Source organism: Mustela nivalis (assembly GCF_964662115.1).
Source record: "Mustela nivalis genome assembly, chromosome: 20".
NCBI classification, from domain to species: Eukaryota; Metazoa; Chordata; class Mammalia; order Carnivora; family Mustelidae; genus Mustela; species Mustela nivalis.
In genome coordinates, this window is record NC_139039.1 from 40,332,125 (window position 1) to 40,350,805 (window position 18,681).

The 18,681-nt window shown below is 54.2% G+C and overlaps 1 protein-coding gene across 8 annotated transcripts in view; it reads right to left on the reverse strand.

The window, feature by feature from the left end:
* Positions 1-18,681, reverse strand: part of DLGAP2 (DLG associated protein 2) — a 776,206-nt gene that overhangs the window by 57,530 nt on the left and 699,995 nt on the right. For all 8 annotated transcript variants that reach the window (XM_082715291.1, XM_082715286.1, XM_082715287.1 and 5 more), the window contains one exon: positions 1,144-1,291. In XM_082715291.1, coding sequence (XP_082571417.1) covers positions 1,144-1,291 — 148 coding nt within the window. The remainder of the gene's footprint in view (positions 1-1,143; positions 1,292-18,681) is intronic.

Sequence of the window (18,681 nt, forward strand, 5' to 3'; positions counted from 1 at the left end):
GTCCAGAGTGCAACTCTCTGATGAGAAAAAAACTTAAAATGAGCAGTCTCTTGCTTTAGAAGGCATTTAAAGCCTGTGACAAAACCGTCTTCAGCATATTTGACTGGCAGGCTCCCGAATGCTCCTAGCACGTCTGTAAGCAGGAGGCTTTCTAGAATTACGTGCTACCGGTACTGTTGCTATTACTCTAGTAACAATATTGGCTGGCACCGAGTGTGCACCGACTGTATACTTCTCTTCCCAGAATGAGAGTCAACATCCATCACCCCCGCCCATAAGTGACTGCGGGTCACCCCCGTGCACGTGCGGCCTTCCTGTCCCTGCCGATGGGGAAGGGGAGGTTCTCCTCAGCGGAGGGCCCACAGGGAGGAGGGGAGCCGGGCTCTGCCCCAGCCACACTCTAGCCGCTACTCCGCAGGAAGGGCAAGAAAGCATCGGTATAAGCCTGAGACCCATGGGGTGAGCTCCTGCACTGTTTTTACCTGCAGCTAGAACGAGTAAGCGACCTGTTTAACATTTCAGGCGTTCAGCTCTTACTGCTCCTACTCGGAGGGCAATTAGGAGCGCAGCCAGAGCTCGCTTTGCTCAGGTGAACTCTGAACAGTTCAGAACAGGAGGGAAGCCCGCTGGGCTCCTTGCCCCTCCAGTGGTCATGCCTCTTGCCCCCAACTGAAACCTCCAACACGGCCACTCGATCCCGGGGTCACTGCTCCCACCTGGCTGCGCAACGACCAAGAGACGGGTCCTGTGCGCCCGGCAAACTCGGCTCTGCACCCCGGATTATTTTCACCTCCTCTTACGGGGTTTGCAGAGCTGCCAGTGGGTACCGGGATAGAGAGCCGCTGCCTTCAGACCCCGGCTGTCATGCACCTGCCCGGCCCCACCCCCCCGGGGAAGGAAGATGGTCTGAGCTAAGACAGCAAAGCAGGCGGAGACGTCACCCCTGACGCAGAGGAGGCCAGTGTGCGGGGACACCATCGCAGGTGTGCACCACTCAGGGTTCCAGGGTTCCCGGGGGGAGGTCAGAGACGGTTCCAGGCAGGAACGTCCTTCTGCTCATGGCCTTGCCCCCAGCAAGCGGCCACTGTGAGGACGCGGCATCAGAGACCGGACCCGAGGGAGAGGGAGGGAAGGCGTCCCGACCTGGCTCACACAGCTGGCCTGACTCAGGGTGCTGACGGCTCTCATGTAGCTCTGGTTCCGCGAGCGGAATTTCGGGGAGTTGTAGCTGGCTGAGGGGTCCAGGCCGTGGACGGCAGGCACGTCGCTTGTAGCTTGCAGGTAGCTCTGGCTAAAAGAGAAAAGAAATGAAGAGAAAAGGTGTTCTGTGAACATGCACACGGAAGGGGCAGAGCAGAGAGGCGCGCTCCAGTCCATGCCAAGAGGCCGTTGGGAAGTTTCGAGCTGGATGTGTGTCTTTTGGTGGACATCCCAGCATTAGGTCCACACCGCAGGCTCAGTTACAAATGCAAAGTTGTCAGAAGTGACAGGGGATGCTGTTTACAAAGCTGCTTTGAAACCTGACTGTTTGTGGCCAGGTAACGAAGTTAGGATCCTTCCACGTTCACGAAATGTGCCGAAAAGCACTGTAACTCACACAGCACAGCACTGGACGTGGCTTCTGAATTTAAGCCCAAAACCTGAGAATCTTACAAAAATCATGTTAGCTTTTGGCAACTTTACACACTCAGAAAAACAAAAGGAAGGCCCAAAGTCTTGGCTTTGGTTGTAACTCAGGCACAGTTGCGCGGGTCACGCACTGCAGCAGAGAGAAAGAGCAGGCTGGGAGGCCACCCCACCTCACCCTCACACTGGCTGCGTTCCTCCAAACTCCCTTAAAAACCAGCATTCTCTGATCCCCCTTCATGCTATGCTCCCCCGTGTTTAAAGATGGGAAGCCCGTGAGGGCTTGTGGTGGGCAGAAAGGTCAACTTAGCTTAAACTTCTGGTCCACTGAATTCCGTTTCAAGTTCTGCAGACCATATTTTGATAACAGAGTAAATATTCGATTTATCTGATCCCAAGCTGCAGTTGTAGGACCAGATGTAGTGAAGCCTCTGTCCTAGTTTGGGTCGCAGTGGGAACACCAACAGGGTCAGTGCTCGGGCCTGGATGTAAAAATGGGGGGAAGTACTCGGTTGCCAAGTCTGACTCCGTTGCCAGTTCAAGTTTGTTACTTGCTTTTTGGAATAAATTCCTGATGTAATTTGTTTTCTCTGTGATTTACTTCTTTCTGTAAAAATGGGTTAGCAGAGAGAAACTTGGCCTCAATTCTAAGTTCTGAGTAAGCAGTGCCCATTTATTACAGATATAAAGTCTGTATTTCTTTCTTTCTTCCTTTAAAAAAAAAAACATTTTATTTGTTTATTTGACAGAGATCACAAGTAGGCAGAGAGGAAAGCGAAGGGGTGGGGGAAGCAGGCTCCCCGCTGAGCAGAGAGCCCAACGCGGGGCTCAATCCCAGGATCCTGAGATCATGACCTGAGCTGAAGGCAGAGGCTTTAACCCACTGCACCACGCAGGTGCCCCTAAAGTCTGTATTTCTGCCAATATTAATAATACTTACTTTCACATATCAGTAGAATATAATTTATATTGTAAATTATATCATGTCCATTTTTGTTTTAAAACCAGGTATGTAGCACATTTCAGTTCCCTTCACTGATAACAAAATAAAACAAAAAGAGGAAGAAATTAGCTGTCATACAGCTGGTTCTAATTTTGTAATTTGGGCATCTAATGGGGAGTGGGGACCCTTTGCCTAGACTCCTGGTTTGATCCCACAGCTCCAGGCTGGCAGGGCCAGGCCTGACGAGCCAGGCAAGACAGGTGGGCAAAGCCTCAGGCGTGGTCACCCGACCTGAGTGCCGCAGGAAGTGGCCAGAGTCCAAGGGAGCCGTGAGATGCCGACGGACTGCGTCCTGGACTGGGCTGCATGTGGGGCTTGGGGTGGCTTGCACAAGTGGGTGAGGTGTGTGTGTGTAGCTGGCCCCCACCCCCAGCCAGGGTCTGCGTGTTTTCAGTCCAGCATTGTGTGCAGGAGCCTGGAACCCTCCAGCTAAACCCCTGACTTGGGCTTTTGGCCTCACTTCCGACTTTGCAAAAATGCAAAATCTCTGCATCTCCCCTCTCCTTGCGTTGCTTTGAAATGGCTCATGTCACACTTCACATTTCTGCCAGTCGGGGCCGATTTCTTACTTTCTTGCCACATCCTAGCTTTCCCTTCTAATACCACCCCTCGCCGTCTCCGCGTTCTCAGATGAAGGGTCTCGGGGCCCCCGAAAGATTGGGTCTGTCTCTGTCTCCACACTTTCAGCTCGGTGGCTGTGAGGGAAGAGAGGTCCTCAAAATGAAAGCAAGTGACCCTTTTGGTGGCTTCTGCATGGCACTCACCCCCGAGGAAGTCTATGTTTCCAACATGTTTCCTAACACCCCGTGATCTCTTTCCTCCAAAGCGGAGCAGTTGTCACTGTAGAAAGCTAAACACATTTTTTCCTCTGAAACATTGACTCATGATGGCTCACGTTTGCTACAATATTGTGCTGGATACGCCCGGAAGCAGGTGACGTGGCACAAACCGGACACTGAGTCACTGGTGCCGGCTCACACACGGTGTGCAGCAGAGCTAGACCGTGCCGCCAGTCAGCTCCCAGATTTTAGCCCCAAGATTGCAGCTGCTGAGTCAGAGAAGCAGAGAGATATATGGCCCTTCATTTCATGTATCTTAAATAGTTCAAAAAACCCCTAACTTCAGCCTCACTAGACTTGAGAGGATTTTTTTTGGCAACCGTTCAGCGTTTCTCAATACCACCGAGTCCCAGAGAGACAGCTGTCCAAGCCGATCACACATCTGGAGGCTGAAAATCAGACCTGATGCTGAGGGGCACAGGTGGGGCTCAAAGCCGACGGTGGGCTCCTTCTCCGGCACACAGCGTGTGTCCCCAAGCCCCTGGGACCCTCACTCCAGGACAGCCCTGTGCCTCTGCAGAAACCATCCTAGGAATCCCACGTCATTCTGACAGCCCCTCAAAGCCCCGTGGTTCTTCCCGAAAATGGAGAGTTCCTGCTTTGGGATCCTGGTTGCCGGGGGGAGAAGCACATCTTCATGTCTAGTTTTGCCCTGGCTTAGAGAATACGAAAAGGAAATCATAGAAAGGTTTCCAGAATAACACAAAGATACTTTTTTTCCCGTTTTCCCCTTCTCAATGGCAGCCCTGCTGGCCCGTCCCGCCAGTGTGGAGGCCCGAGTCGAAGGCTGCCAGAGGGAGATGTGGGGGAGCAGGGGCGGCTTCGCGGAGTCCTCATGCTCCCCCCACGTCCCCTCCTGTCCCACCCCTGAGTCCTTTGCTGCCGGTGGCTGCCCTGGGTCTGTGGGCTGAACCCCGGGCTCAGGGGCTTCTCCCTGACGTCCGACCCCGTGAAACGGACGGACAGAACCGAGTCTACGCGAAGCAGGCCCTGTCTTCAGTGATGCCAGTCCCGTAAGCAGACTCGGGATCCCCGACGAAGTAGCCCAGGCCTTTCTCTCCGGCGCCGTAGAGGAGCGGTAAGCACTGCGCGGGTTGCGGGAAGGGGAAATCCGCCCCGAGTGTGTCCCTCCCAGAGCCACAGGCACCCTCCACGTCTGCTCCGCACGAGGAGTTAGGAGGTGTGTCTGCTGTCGTGTCTTCCCCTGCTTGGGGCACAGGCTCTAGCCCCGAGCTCAGTCATGACTGTTTCCTGTCTTCAGGATGGTCCGTCAGAGGGGCAGGACCCCGGAACAGGCCTGAGCCCCGAGACCGAAGAGGGACACGGAGCGCGGTCGCTGGTCACCCCAGGTTAGCTGGAGGGCAGGAGAGGAAGGGCCACCTGCGCACAGCCCAGAGCGGAGGCGGCAGCGGCCCCAGGCAGAGCCATCAGGGTCACACACCCCATGGGGGAAATGGTGTTGGGGGATTTGGGGCAGAACTAGATGGTGGCAAAGGTTAAAAAAAAAAAAAATGGTAGTGCCAAGTGACCGTTCTGAACAATTCGTCAAATCTGTTCATGAAGAGGAGACTTTTCTGAGACAAGTCATGAGTTTGGGGCATGAGCCACTGTATTTTTAGAAAGTGAGAGGATGTTGGGGGACAGAGACCCCAGGGGGTGGTGGGGACAGCCGCCCCACGTGAACACGGCCTTGCAGGTACACTGGGCACCCCCCGTGTTCCCGGCGCCCCCCGTGAATGCGGCTCTGCACGCGCACCTGCCCCGTGGCAGGTGATGGGTCCCGCGGCACACTCCGCGGCTGGCGCTGAGAGCACACGGCAGGGGCAGCCTGTTCCCGCCCACTCGAGCCCGTGTCCCCGCAGACAGGTTTCTGCTCCTTGTGGGCGTCTGAAAAGCGCGGCTCGCAGTAACAGGACCTAATGTGTCGTGTTTCCTGAATATTCAACACGAAAGGCTTAGGGGGTGCCCAATGTGGGGCGCGCTTGCTTAATGGTGACAAACACCCATTTTCTTCGTCCTCGGAAGGCCTGGATGTGGGGAGGGGACCCAGGGCAGCCGCTCTGGTGTTTGGTCGCGATGTCTTGTCCAGCAGGAAGCTGATAGGGAGGGGGCAGCCCATTTTTCCCTGTAAGATTTTGTCCCAACAAAACATTTCAACTGTTTAAACCTTTTTAAAGAGAATAAAAAAGAGATCCCCCGTCCAAAATAGAAATTCCAGAACACAGCAATAAATACGCAGTCTGTTTCTACCCATGGAAACCAAGCTGGTGTAGGCAGGGCAGAGCTGCGGCGCACAGCCCAGTCCGCTCTGCGGGTGCGGTGACCCTACCGCATGCTGTCCTTCGTCCTAACTGCAGGGGGTGACGGGGCTGTCCCTGCGGCTCTGCTTTTCATTCCACCTGCACAACCTTCTTTGTGACTCGACCTTCCAGCTAGAAGCCATTGGAAAGGCTAGGTTATCTGGCTTCATGTTTTTGTTCTGTGGGACGTCTCCGTGGGTTCAGATCCGTTGTCAGACGGGAGCATGCTCCTTCACTCCGCGGCCTGCCATCTCCAGTTCTTACTGGGTCACTGGATGAGCGGAAGCGTCGCCTGTGACGCTGAGGGTCCCTCTGCAGTGCGGACCTGTTCTCTTTGCGTGGTTCTTCACCCAGGATGGGGAAGAGGGTCCTTCACCCAGGGGACCCTTGGCCATGTCCGGGGGCAGGGTGGGTTGGGCAGGCGCATCTAATGGTCGAAGTGAGAGATGGGCACAGCGGGCTCCCGAGAGGAGACAGCTGTCTGGCCCCAAACATCACCAGCGCCGGGACGGAGAAGCCCAGCTTACCCTTGGACCAAATTCACGCCGTCTTACAAGCAGCCTGCCTCCAGCCAGCAGCACCCGACCCACAGTGTCTTCAGGCGCACGCTGAACATTCACTACAACAGACTAGACTTGGGGCCCTAAAACGGACCTTAACAAATTCCGGAAGAACAGAAATCATGCCACGTGTGCTGTGGGACCGTGGCGACATCAAGCTAGAAATCAATCACAGCACGGTTTCTGGAAAAACCCCAAGGACTGGGAGGTTAGACAACAGTCTTCCGAATCCCTCATGGTTCCAAGAGGAAGGGTTTGGATGGAGATGGAAGCACCCCCTGAGCAGGTGAGGGCGGGGAGGCCGTGCTGACCCTCAGCCACAGAACAGAACGAAATCTCGCCCATTTGCGACAACACGGACAGACTGAGAGGGTGTTATGCTGAGCGGAGTACGTGGCCGAGAGAAAGACCAATGGCACAGGGTTTCACGCATATGTTGGATCTAAAAAACCAAGGGAACAAACACACAAAACCCAGAAACAGACTCTTAAGTACAGAGAACGAGCCGGTTGTTGCCAGAGGGGAGGGTCGCGGGGAGTGGGTGACGGGGCTCAGCAAGCACGACTGCGGACTGCGCACTGTCCGGCTGTCCGTCGATGGTCCAACGAGATACAGTCGGGGAGGGGCGCCTGGGGGGCTCAGCTGGTGAAGTGTCTGCCTTCGGCTCAGGTCATGGTCCCAGGGTCCCCGGATCAAGTCCTGCACGGGGAATCCCCGCTCAGCGGGAAGACTGCTTCCCTCTCCAGCTCCCCCTGCTTGTGCTCACTCTCTCCCCATCTCTGTCAAACAAACAAACAAACAAATCTTTATACAAAAAGAGGAAGAACTACAGTCGGGTTTTGGGTATTTTGCTAGCGCCCTGGCCTCAGTGAATGCCATGATTTGTTCTAGAATTTGTTCCGTACTTTCCTTAGGTTTTCTGTGTGAACAATCTTGTTGTCTGAGAATAAACAGAGTAAAGTTCTTCCTTTTTAATCTCGATGTTAGTTATTTATCTTGCGTGTCTTATCTTGCTCAGCTGTTGTCCACTCTAATGTGAATAAGGAATGATAAGGTTGGCGGCCCAGCCTTTACCGAATCTTAGATGATCTCCGTACTTACGCGGGCTCCACATCCTATGCAAACACGCTTCCTCCTTCCTCCAGCTAAAGGAGCTCCCTTTTCTCCTGGGATGGCCGAGAGTTCTCTTTTCTCCGCATGCTTTGATACGATGATATCACGTTTCTTCTCCATTTGCTAACGTGGCGGATCCCTTCACTGATATTTATTTATTTACTTACTTCCTTATTTGTTTATTTATTTTAAAAGATTTTATTTACTTAATTGAGTGAGGGAGAGTGAGAGCGAGCGGGTGAGCAGAGGAAGGGGCCGCGGCAGAGGGAGAGAATCCCCACAGACTCTACCTTGAGCACGAGGCGGAACCGACCTGCGACCCCAGGACTCCAACCGGAGCCGAAACCCAGCGTCAGCCGCCCGGCGACCAGGCCACCCCGGCGCCCGCCCTCTCTGACTGATGGACACAATCAACCGTGCTTCCCGGGAACGAGTCTATTTGGTCACGAAGAAACTGTGCTCGGTTCTTTTTATGCATTATTGGATTTGGATTGTTAATATTTTGTTCATTTAAAACAACTAGTAATTGCCTCTTTGGGTGACGTTTCCGTACCGGACTCACACAGGCGCATAAACAAGCCGAGAGGGACCTGCTCCCCTGCCCTCGGGTGACTGTGTCTGGGCACGCGGGGTCACAGCGTCCTTACACGTTTAACGGGGTTTCATGGCGAACAACCGCAGCCAGAAGTTTTCTTTGTGAGGATGTTTTGAACAATGACTTGAATCTTTTTAGTCCATAATACAGTTGTACAGATTTTCTAGTTCTTCTGTGTAGGTATGTTTTTCTAGAAATTGGTCCAATTCATAGAAGCTGTAGAATTCGTTGACATAAATTTGCTTACAGTTTTCCCTTTTAATCTCTGTTGGATCTGTAATCACTCCTTCTTCTATTCCTCATATTTGTAAAATGTATTTTCTCCGCTTCCCCTTTCTTAAAGTGATCAGTCTTGCTAAGGGTTATCAACTTTATTAATCTTTTCAGAGAACCAATATTTGCTCTTCAGTTTTTCTTTATTGGTCATTTTATATTTTACCGATTCTCCTCTATGTTATCCTTCCCTTAGCTTGGATTTAATCTGCTCTCCTTTCTTTGCTCTTTAAGGTGGCAGCCTGGATTGCTGTTCCTAAGCCTATTTGTCTAACAGAAACACTTAATACGTGTGGAGGCTGCTTTAGCGGCACACACAAACCTGCACATGCTGGTACCCACCATTGTTCAGTTATGGACAACTTACGATTTCCCTTGCGACTTTTGTCTTTGACCCATGATTTATCCACAGGTCTGTGATGAGCTTTTCTAGGTGTCGTACAGTACCTTCCGGTGCTCAAATCACACATACACCAGTCCACTTATCGCTATTCTGTGCATTACTGAGGCTGTTTCTTCCCCAACATTTTACCTCTCTTTTCTTCAGCTTTTATATCCGTTGATTTGTTTCCAAATACCAAGACTTCCCCTTCGGCTTTCTCAGTCTGCCCTTAAGCAGTGAATTTCTCACTTCAGATCAGGTGCTCCTGTTTCTGAAAGGTGAGCTGGTTCTTCCCACTGTCTGTTCACTCACCAAGACCAGCTTTTCCTGTGAGACACAGACCCTTACAAGAGCTGCTTTCAAGTTCTTTTTGGATCATCCAAACATCTGGGGCATGGCAGGTTCATCTGCATGTGTTTCTTGCTAGTGAGCCTCATGTTGGTACAACTTTGCATGGCTTTTTCTTTCATCTTCCTTAGGTCCAATGGATGTTGTTGACTGAGACTCTGGATCCTGTTATCTTCCTCTGAAGAGTGTTGATTTCTGTGCCAGGGGGTCATCCTGAACTGTGGATGCGGGGATTTGCACATTCACAGGATGGACCCATGGAAAGCCCCAACTGTTCCCCAAGTTTAATATTCACCATGTTTTAGATATCTTGCTATTTAAAAAAAATATTTTATTTATTTAACAGACAGAGATCACAGGTAGGCAGAGAGGCAGGCAGAGAGAGAGGGAGAAGCAGGCTCCCCGCAGAGCACAGAGCCCGACGTGGGGCTCGATCCCAGGACCCTGGGATCACGACCTGAGCAGAAGGCAGAAGCTTTAACCCACTGAGCCACCCAGGCGCCCCGATATCTTGCTATTTTTAAGACAACACAAGTTGCTAGACTTTAATCCCTAAACTTTTTTTTAAAAGATTTTATTTACTTATTTGACAGACAGAGATCACAAGTAGGCAGAGAGGCAGGCAGAGAGAGAGGAGGGAAGCAGGCTCCCCGCTGAGCAAAGAGGCTGATGCGGGGCTCGATCCCAGGACCCTGAGATCATGACCTGAGCTGAAGGCAGAAGCTTTAACCACTGAGTGACCCAGGTGCCCCTAATCCCTAAACCTAATCCCTAAACTCATTTAAAAAACTACTACACAGCAGTTCAGACATACCTGCCTGTGGCCTGCCCATGGGTGTCAAAACTATGAGGCTTTTGCACAACGGGGTTGGACATGACGATCTTCACGAAACCACTTCAGAGATGAGTTGATGCCCTGGTTGCAGAGCATTCAAACCCGCTTCTCTTCCCCTCCTGGAGAATCTCAGACATGCCCCATATTCTTTTCATAAGCTTCCTTTCTGCTTACTTAAAGAGTCACTGTAGAGCTCCTTTGTGAGTCCCGGGAGAATTTGCATACGCTCATGAGCATTCCGTGTGGCGACAGAGCTGTGCACCCCGGGCTGTCAGTGCTCAGAGTGACCGCAGAGCCCACACCTGGAATCATAGGGAACAGTGTCTCCGAGGTCAGTCCGGCTCTGCTGAAAGGCTCCCCTGGGTTCATTTTTACTCAAAGTCTTTAAGTTGGCCTCACTACTTATGTCTCTACCAGGAAGTGTTGAATACAAGTAGAATAGAAGATATCAATTTAATTCTTTGAAATTTAACATTTCTGAGGTTTTTTTTTAATTTAATGGGTTATAACATATTTCCCATAATTTATTTTCCCCAAGAGACACAAAACACAGGCCAGGATTAGTGAACGTGTACAAAGGATCAGCGTCAACAGAGAGGGACCCAGGGGTGCGAACACCAACCTCAGGCAGGACCGAAGCTGAACGGGCCCCTGAAAAGGTTTTCTTCTCCAGCATTAAAATGCTCTCCCCAGTAGGTTTATCCAGCAAAATGAGTCATTTATCTAAGGAGCATTTATTGGTGCCTATCCCAGAAACTAGTTGATGGGATCATTGTCCCTTGTCCTCAAGGAGCCGGCTACGCTGCCCATAAATTTTAATGGAATTTGATTTTCTGAAGGATGTTTTTAAAGAGATCCAATGTCTTCCTGAAAATCTTGTCTTTGTCTTACTTCAACTGCTTTACAGTTCAACTTCTGAAATGTGTTTTAAAGGTAAGTGGCAATGTTGTGAGGGTATGAATTAGACTACACTTGAAGGAAAGCAGAGAGCTCAAAAAATCAAAGAGAAGGTGTTCAGGACAAGTTCCGACTACTTACCCTCCACATACGGGTGTTGATATCTCCGTATTAACAGATGTAATGTGTCGAGAGAGATGAAAAGATCTGCTCTCAGCACAAAAGTATGTGTCTGCGAGCCTTCAGAGATCAATGAATGGAGATAAGAAAAATTTTAAAATAAGGGATAGATTTTTATATCAATATCGTATATTTATATGTACAGTACGATGCAGTACGGAATCCATCGGGGATCTATTATTATTAAATACTGACTGAGTCACAGCCACTTTAAACATGGTGTGGACACTCCTAGGCCCACGTTTACAGGTGGCTGCCGGGACAGGCAAACGCAGGGAGGCGAAAAGCAGATCCGTGGTTGCTGGGGGCCGGGAACTGACTGCCCGAGGGTCTGGCTTTCTTTTCGGTGTGAAGACATGTTCTACAAGCGATCATAGTGAGGCCCGCACAGCTCTGATATACAACACTGTTGAATCGTGTGCTTCCCATGGACGCATCGCATGGTGTGGGAATCAAATCTTCCTAAAGCTGTTAGAAATTAGATATGAAAAGTGCTGTTTAGTTTCATAGCATTTGGGTCAGAGGATCTAGGCAGGCCCCGGAGAGGGTTTAGCAGGGGAACAGTCACGGCAAAGCTTCCACATTGTCCTGGGTGTTGGTTACGGTTCTCCAAGGAAGGTAATCAGATTATCTGATAATCTGATAATCAAGCTTGTTTCATAAAGGCAAGAAAGTCTTGGCTGAGGGGAGACAGAGCACCCCAGGTCTGAGCGGTGATACAGTGGAGCTTCAAGCACAGAGATGTCACGACCCAAGCGTGTATACGGTACTGTGTCACACAGAAGCATTTTAAACATCCGCCACGGATCTTCACGACTGCGTGAGGAGTTAACATGAGCACAGAGCCTGCCCCGGTTTGTTTCCAGAACAGAGAGCAGGGCCATCGCTGGCTCACACGGCCGAGATACCAGAGGACCTCAGGCTCCACCGCCCCCTTAGAAAACAGAACATGACGTCAGCCGGGGCACGGGGTCTGCAGGGGATGAGCGGCCGCCGAAACGAGCGGGCATAAAAGCCTTAAATTTCTAAATAAAGAAGTCCTAGACTGGAGGGGCATTTCAGGCAAAGGAGGATGGAGGATGTTTCTAAAGCTGGTGTGAAAAGTTCAGGCTGGTCTCAGTCGATGGTCCAATCTGGGCACTCTGGAGAAATCCTCGCTGTCACCCGCTTGAAGTTGTGAACAAAGAAAACTCGGGGGAAGGTGGAAATTGCTTCTCAAGGATGTCACAAATCTCATCCTGTGTTCGCCATCCGCAGGAGCGGTGACAGAAATGCAAATTAAGTGTTTCCACCAGCGTCCCCGTAAGTGATTCAGCTCCCGTGAGGAGGGAGGGAGGAACGTTGAGAAGAGCAGATCTGACGCCAGAGGACCTGGGTCTGAAGTCGGAGTTTCGTCCGTGCGCGGCCTTGCAGAAACCTCGCAAGCCGCGACGTGCCTGATCCACACTTCCTTCCCTGGACTATGAAGGCCAAGCGGATCCCTCCCGACGTACGTCAGGGGCTTGTTGGGAGGGCCCGGGAGCTCAGGCTGTGGAGAAGGGGGACCCTCGCTGCGGTGTCACGCCCTCTGCCCACGCCTGCTGCTGGTGCTTCTGTCTTGAATATTGTTTGATTCTGCCCAGGCGCCCGCTGCACGGTGCGTCATTAGTTCCTGACGCAGAGTTCACTGGTTCATCGGTTGCTGGTGCCCTGGACGAAATGTGGCCGCAGGCTGCTCAACTCGCCATCGCGGGGACCCCACGGCGGACAGGCCGATGCTGAGCTCACTGCTTACAGAGAGCCGCTCTTGTGTCTGGAACTTTCCATTATTACTCACAGCTATGCCTTCTTCTATGTTTGAGACTTCCTTTTAAGACCAAGGAAATAGGTTTTCTCTTTATAAAAATTTCTGGCAGTTATTGGTTTGTATTTAAAGGCTAGTGTCAAGGCAACAAGAAAATCTCACTTAGTGAATTTGCAAATGCTAACCTGTTCCCCAACTCCCCGGCGCTTGGGAATAATGCAGGGTCCTCGACCACATTTGGAGAGATGGGTTTAAGATGTTTAGTAAATAGAATTCTAGGTGATTCCATCGGGGGTAGTCAGTGGCCTGGACCACACTCGAGAAACACAGATGCACAGATACAGGGGTAGAGACCCACTGCAAGACCTTTCAAAGAACGTGCATTTTTATCCGTCTCACCCCGAAACAACAAACCCACGAATGAAGCGTCTTTCCTGCGGCGTAGGACACGGGCAGCTATCCACACTGTCGGCTGGCTAGGATGCCCTGGTGGCAGGTTACATAGCCACGGGCCCTGGACAACAAGCCTCCAGCCACGCAGATCCTGACCATGCGTGAGCAGCATCTGTGATACAACGGAGCAAACCCGAGGTACTCACCTGTGCGGGTACCTGCCCTGAGCCCCTCCCCTCAGGCACAGAGCAGAACTCTGTGTCGGCAGTCCCCACAGAGGAGCGAACAGGGTGGCCTGGGAGTCCCACGTCAGGGTAGAGGGAGCACCAGGAGCGCTTCTCGCCGGGAGCACTGAGTTCAGTACATGGGTCTCATCCGAGAGTAAATGGTCAAATACTGAACAGCAGTTTCCTGCCCGGAGAACGCTGGGCCAGTGGGCGCGCTGGCTCAGAACGGCCAAGTCTACCCGCCGCCTGGATCCCCGAACAATCACGAAGACAGGAAAGACTGCTGGGAGCCCCCGTCCGGGTCGGGGGAGCAGGACCACAGACACACACGGCTCCTCACCCCGACACCGCTGGCCAGGACACCGGGATGAGTGACTCAGAGAGGCCCCCACGCTCAGGTGTGTGGCTCCCAGACTCTGAATGGGCCGTGCGTTCCAGTGACCAGACTTCCGAGTGCCCAGAAAATAAAATGTCAGAAGAAGCCTGACAAGTAGGACAGAAGGACTGTTGCTGGCTGGGCCGACCGACTCCATGGCGTCTAAGTAGTAGCGGATGCGCTAGGGAGTTAATGACATTAACACAGCAATGAGTGCGCCTAACGAACGCACCATCACTCATTAACTGGTTACCCATTTATCCGACGACGACTCCGCGAGCACACACGCGTGTCGTGGTGCCAGGCACCGAGGGAAGCGTGCACACGGCGCGTCCCTGCCGCGGCGGCGGACACAGCAGACAGACAGCCAACGGCCTAGCCCCAGACCCTGAAGACCAAAGAACTTAGGGTCACCTTCAATTCCTCCCTCACGAGGCAGTGAGCAGGAAGACGACAGACAAGGGAATCTGAAGACAATGGAAACCGGGTGCGTCCCCTGGGATGAGAGCTCAGCCGAGCCTGGGACGGGTGCCCGCCCTGTGGAGCCGGTCCGTCCTGTCGGGTACGCCCCTGCGCGCGGGTCTGCCCCGCCGGGGAGGCCGCACGCTCTGCCTCAGGGAGGCGGGTGCTGCACGGCTTGTAGCGGATCCCCCCGCCCAGCCTTGTGGCCCTTCAGCCTCATCCCACAGCCCCGACCCCCCGCCGGAGCCAGCGTCTGGCCAACCGTGACTCTGTCCCGGGTGCAACCCCCATGCGGCACCCGGGAGCCCTGTGCCTCGGAGGCGGGACCGCGGCCTTCCTGAGCAGGATGTTCCTGAGAGCCCTGTGGGGTTCGAAGGGCCAGACCCCCTCCTGGACATCTCATCAGGGTCCTCTGACCCTGGGCCCCGGGGGACGTCTGCTTACCAGCCAGCCTCCAGCAAGGACGCTGCTGGGTGGTCTGGCCACCGTCTGCCCCCACCGTGTGTCTCTGCTCTGTTCCCACCATGCCCCCTCCCCTCGTCTTCCGAGTTGAGCCCAACCGCCCCCCGCGGCAGCGCCCCACCTGCTGCCCACACACCTCTGACGGTCCTGAGACCTGCCTTACCGCGCAGTGGACGCCATGAACACGCGTCCCTGAGTCCGATTATCTGAGGCATCTGCTCCAACCCTGGGTGCCTCCGTCCCTCAAAGTAACATGGCAACAGGCCGATAATACCGCGACCTCAGGGCCTCCACGCCATGCCCTTCCCCGGGCCCCTCACCTCCCACCTCAGCTCCTCCTGGCTTCCCGGCTGGCTCGGGTCGAGCTGGGCCCTGCTTCTTCCCCAGTTCTGAGGTGTGCCCTTGCCTCAGGCCACTTGCTTCCCGTTCCCCTGCCAGGAGGCCCCTCGTCCAGGAGGTCCACACAGCCAGCTCCCTGGGCACCCCCAGCCCTGCTAGTTTCAACGGGCACTGCCCGCCGTCCACCCCCACACCCCTCCCAGGTCCGTCAGAGCCCCCAGATCAGCTCGTGCTTCCCGCGGCACAGGTCGCCTTCTGGACGCGTCACACTCATTACAGATCGGCGGTTCCACCCACTGCCTGTCTCCTGGGTCAGAGAGCGAGGCCAGCGGGGCTGGGTGGTCTGTCTCATTCGTTCAGTCCACACCTAAGACAGATAGGATAGTGCCCGGCCCGGGACAGGAGCACGAGAGCTGGCTGTGACCCGAACGCACGAATGGATGAATTGCTGCCATCACTGGAGAAGCAATCCCCCCTCTCTGCTGTGCTCAGTCAGCTGAATGGGTCTGCCCAGACCAGCTGGGTGCCGTCCTGCCACGGCCTGGGGACAGTCTGATCGTGGCACACACAGAGCAAAGGACAACGGAGATGCTGGGTTCACTGTGATGTTGTCTGGACCTCCGTGGACTCATGCTTTGCGCCATGTCTAGCCCTGGACACCTGGTTTTATCAGCTAGTACATTCCCTACTTAGCTGGAACCTTCCACATTCAAAAACCAAAGATTCCTGACAACATGCAGCCTCTAAGCAGTGGTCTGTCCATGGACGGCTGAGTTTTAAAGAAAGGCCCAATTTCGGTGATGTGTATTAGCCACGGTAGGTCGTTACTGACAATTATCACCGTCATCTGACGCTTCCTAGTCAGGCGCGATTTCGCCCCCCGCACTGCATGGGTTCACTTGGTGCGCGCTTAGTGAGCACCTACTTGGCGCACACTTACTGAGCACCTACTTGGCGGGCACTTACTGAGCACCTACTTGGCGCCCACTGTCCCAGGAGCCAGGAGGGTGGTGGCGAGTGTGACCAGGGAGCACTCGTCAGGGAGATCACAGGGTGTGATCTGTGTGGAGACAGGTCGTGGCCGTCCAGGTCGGAGGCAGGGAGGCCGGTCGGCGCAGGGACGCTGCGATGCTCCAGCTCAGAGGCGGGCCTGGGGAGGCAGAGGCCGGCCGTGCTCTGGGCCTCGCCCCGCAGGATGCAGGGGGCAGGCGGGAGCACAGCCGAGGGCCGTCCGGCGACCTCCTTACTGTTCACACAACTGTCTTTGTGGCTTCATTTTCGTACACAGGAGTCAGAATGGGGCCTGCATATTTCTATTTCTTGGAAATTCTTGAGCTCAAAAATAAATATTTAAGTTTTTTAACCTTTGCTTTGGCCATAGTTTTGACCTACAAAACACCTCCAAAAACCCTGCACAGCCAGCATGCACCCAGCGCCAGCATTCTGTAACATCAGCGGCGCACAGCGTCTCGGAGCCATTAGCAACACGGAACGCTACAGGCAGCTCGCCGGAGCTCTACGTCTTCCCACCGATGGCGTTTCAGGGCCAGGATTTGGGCCGGACTCTTGCTGCTGTCGGTTGTCCCGCCCGTGGTCGCCTCCCGCCTGCAACAACTGCCCCACCTCCCCTTGCCGTGCACGACCTGATGCTTTGGAACAGCACCTGTCACTTGTTTTGTAAAATGCCCCTTCTTTGGGGCCACCTGGGGGCTCCGTCAGTTAAGCGGACGACTCTTGGTTTTGGCTTAGGTTGTGGTCCTGGGCCCCTGGGATGGAGCCCGCATTGGGCTCCCGGCGCAGCGGGGAGCCTGCCTCTAGATCCCTCTCCCCTGCTTGTGCTCTCTCTCTCACAAATAAATACGATCTTCAAAAAAAAAAAAACAAAAAAAAAACAAAAGTCCCCTCGTCGGACTATGTGACATCTCCCAGGGTGAGCTGGAGGTAATGCATTTGGGGCAAGAATCCCACAGAAGAGACGTTGAACTTTCTCCTATACCCAGGGGTGCCCAGGCTCCTGGTGTCTCAGAGGGCGTGTGAGGGCACTGGGTTCATCCTCAGTGGCGTGTCGGTGGCCCCCGGGAACGTCTCTCAGCGCGGTTTTCTCACCTGCTCACACGTCCTGCTGCAGTCGTGGGCGCTGCAGGGTGGCCTCGTGGTGACCTTCTGTCCCTGCCCCTTCCCGCCCAAGTGTTCTCTACAAGGAAGAACTGTCCTGCTGCCCAGGCTGATCATTCTGTCAGTAACAGAGTAAAGTCAGCCCGGACTCATGAGCTGGGGGCTTACGACCCAGCGGTGTTCACCAGCCGCGGTCTGGGCCACGGGGAGCCACTGGGAGCCCCGCAAGCTGCTGTCTGCGTCTTTGCAACCTGCCCCCGCCCCGGGCTGAGCACTTCTTCACTTTCTGAAACCACCTGGTAGTCCATCTGACCTGCTGTCTTCTCTGCCCTACACTGGGGTCGCACATGTGTCCAAAGAGCACGACAGGTTCCTTTCCCTGGAGACTGCTATTGAGGAATCAAGACCCAGGTGCTGGGTGCTGGTCCTTGCTTCCAGGCCCTCAGCAGATGGCGTGGGGAGGGCTCGGTGTTAGCCCCGCACCACAGGGGCACCCACGTCAGTCCCCGCGTCCGGATCTGGTCTGCGTCTGTGTGCACATCACGGCATTCCCATTCCCAGTCCGATCCCAGTCAAACACCACGATTCTCACCTTCCCTCGCAGGTAAGGTCTTCCCCCGACAGTGAGGTGTGTGGGTCTCACCGCCACCCCGTTCAGTTCCCCGTGGGGGCTTCATACTTGTCAGCTGTGCTTACAACTCTAACCCATGTGCCCCGAGACGCGCGTCCTCCCTGGGGCCCCGAATTGGTAGGATCTGTCTTTAGCCTCACCCCTGTGGTCGACATGTTTTCCAAAGTCTCCGTCCGGCTCACTCCCTCCGCCCCCGCCCCCCACCTCCACACCACCACGTCTTTTGTGTGTGAGAACCTCACTGGCTTTCACACCTGTTGTGTTTGGGGTCCTTGTTGATTTCAGCTGACTATGGCTTGGGCCCGTGGACCATGAACATGGTTCTACAGATTGGAACCATCTCAAAATGTGTCCCCAGAGGGGTGTGGGGCTGCCTTCCTGCTCACGGCCAGTTCCCGTTCCTTGTTCTTCCCACCACGTCCTGTGGGTAATGGTCAGTCCTGGATGGTCGGGTTGAGGGGTGTGATGGACTCTCGCATCCTGTGCTGGGGGAGGAGAGCGTGAACACGGCAGATCGGGGACGAGCGGAGGGACCGGGAGTTATTCTGGGGCCAAGCGCAGCTGAGAGGCTTACCAGACATCTCTACGGAACCACAGCTGGGCAATTTCCTGTCCCATCTGGGATCCAGACAGAAGTGAGAGGTTCATGGGAAAATCTGGGTGACTCAGCCCAAAGATGATCTCTGAGGCCACACACGTGGGCAGGGTCATGCAGGAAGGTCACAGAGAGGGGTCAGAGCCCGAGGTGGCCTCGGGGCCCCGGGCGCTGGTACGCGCAGGTCCAGGCAGAGGGAGGGGTGGAAGCCGACCCGTGACTGGGATGCAGGTCAGAGCCCCTGGAGACGGAGGCTTCATTTGTGCAGAAGGCTGGGGGGGGGGTGTTGCAACCGGGAGACGCGGCAGCAGGTCCTCCGGAGCAAGTGGGGAGGGGACCGGCAAAGG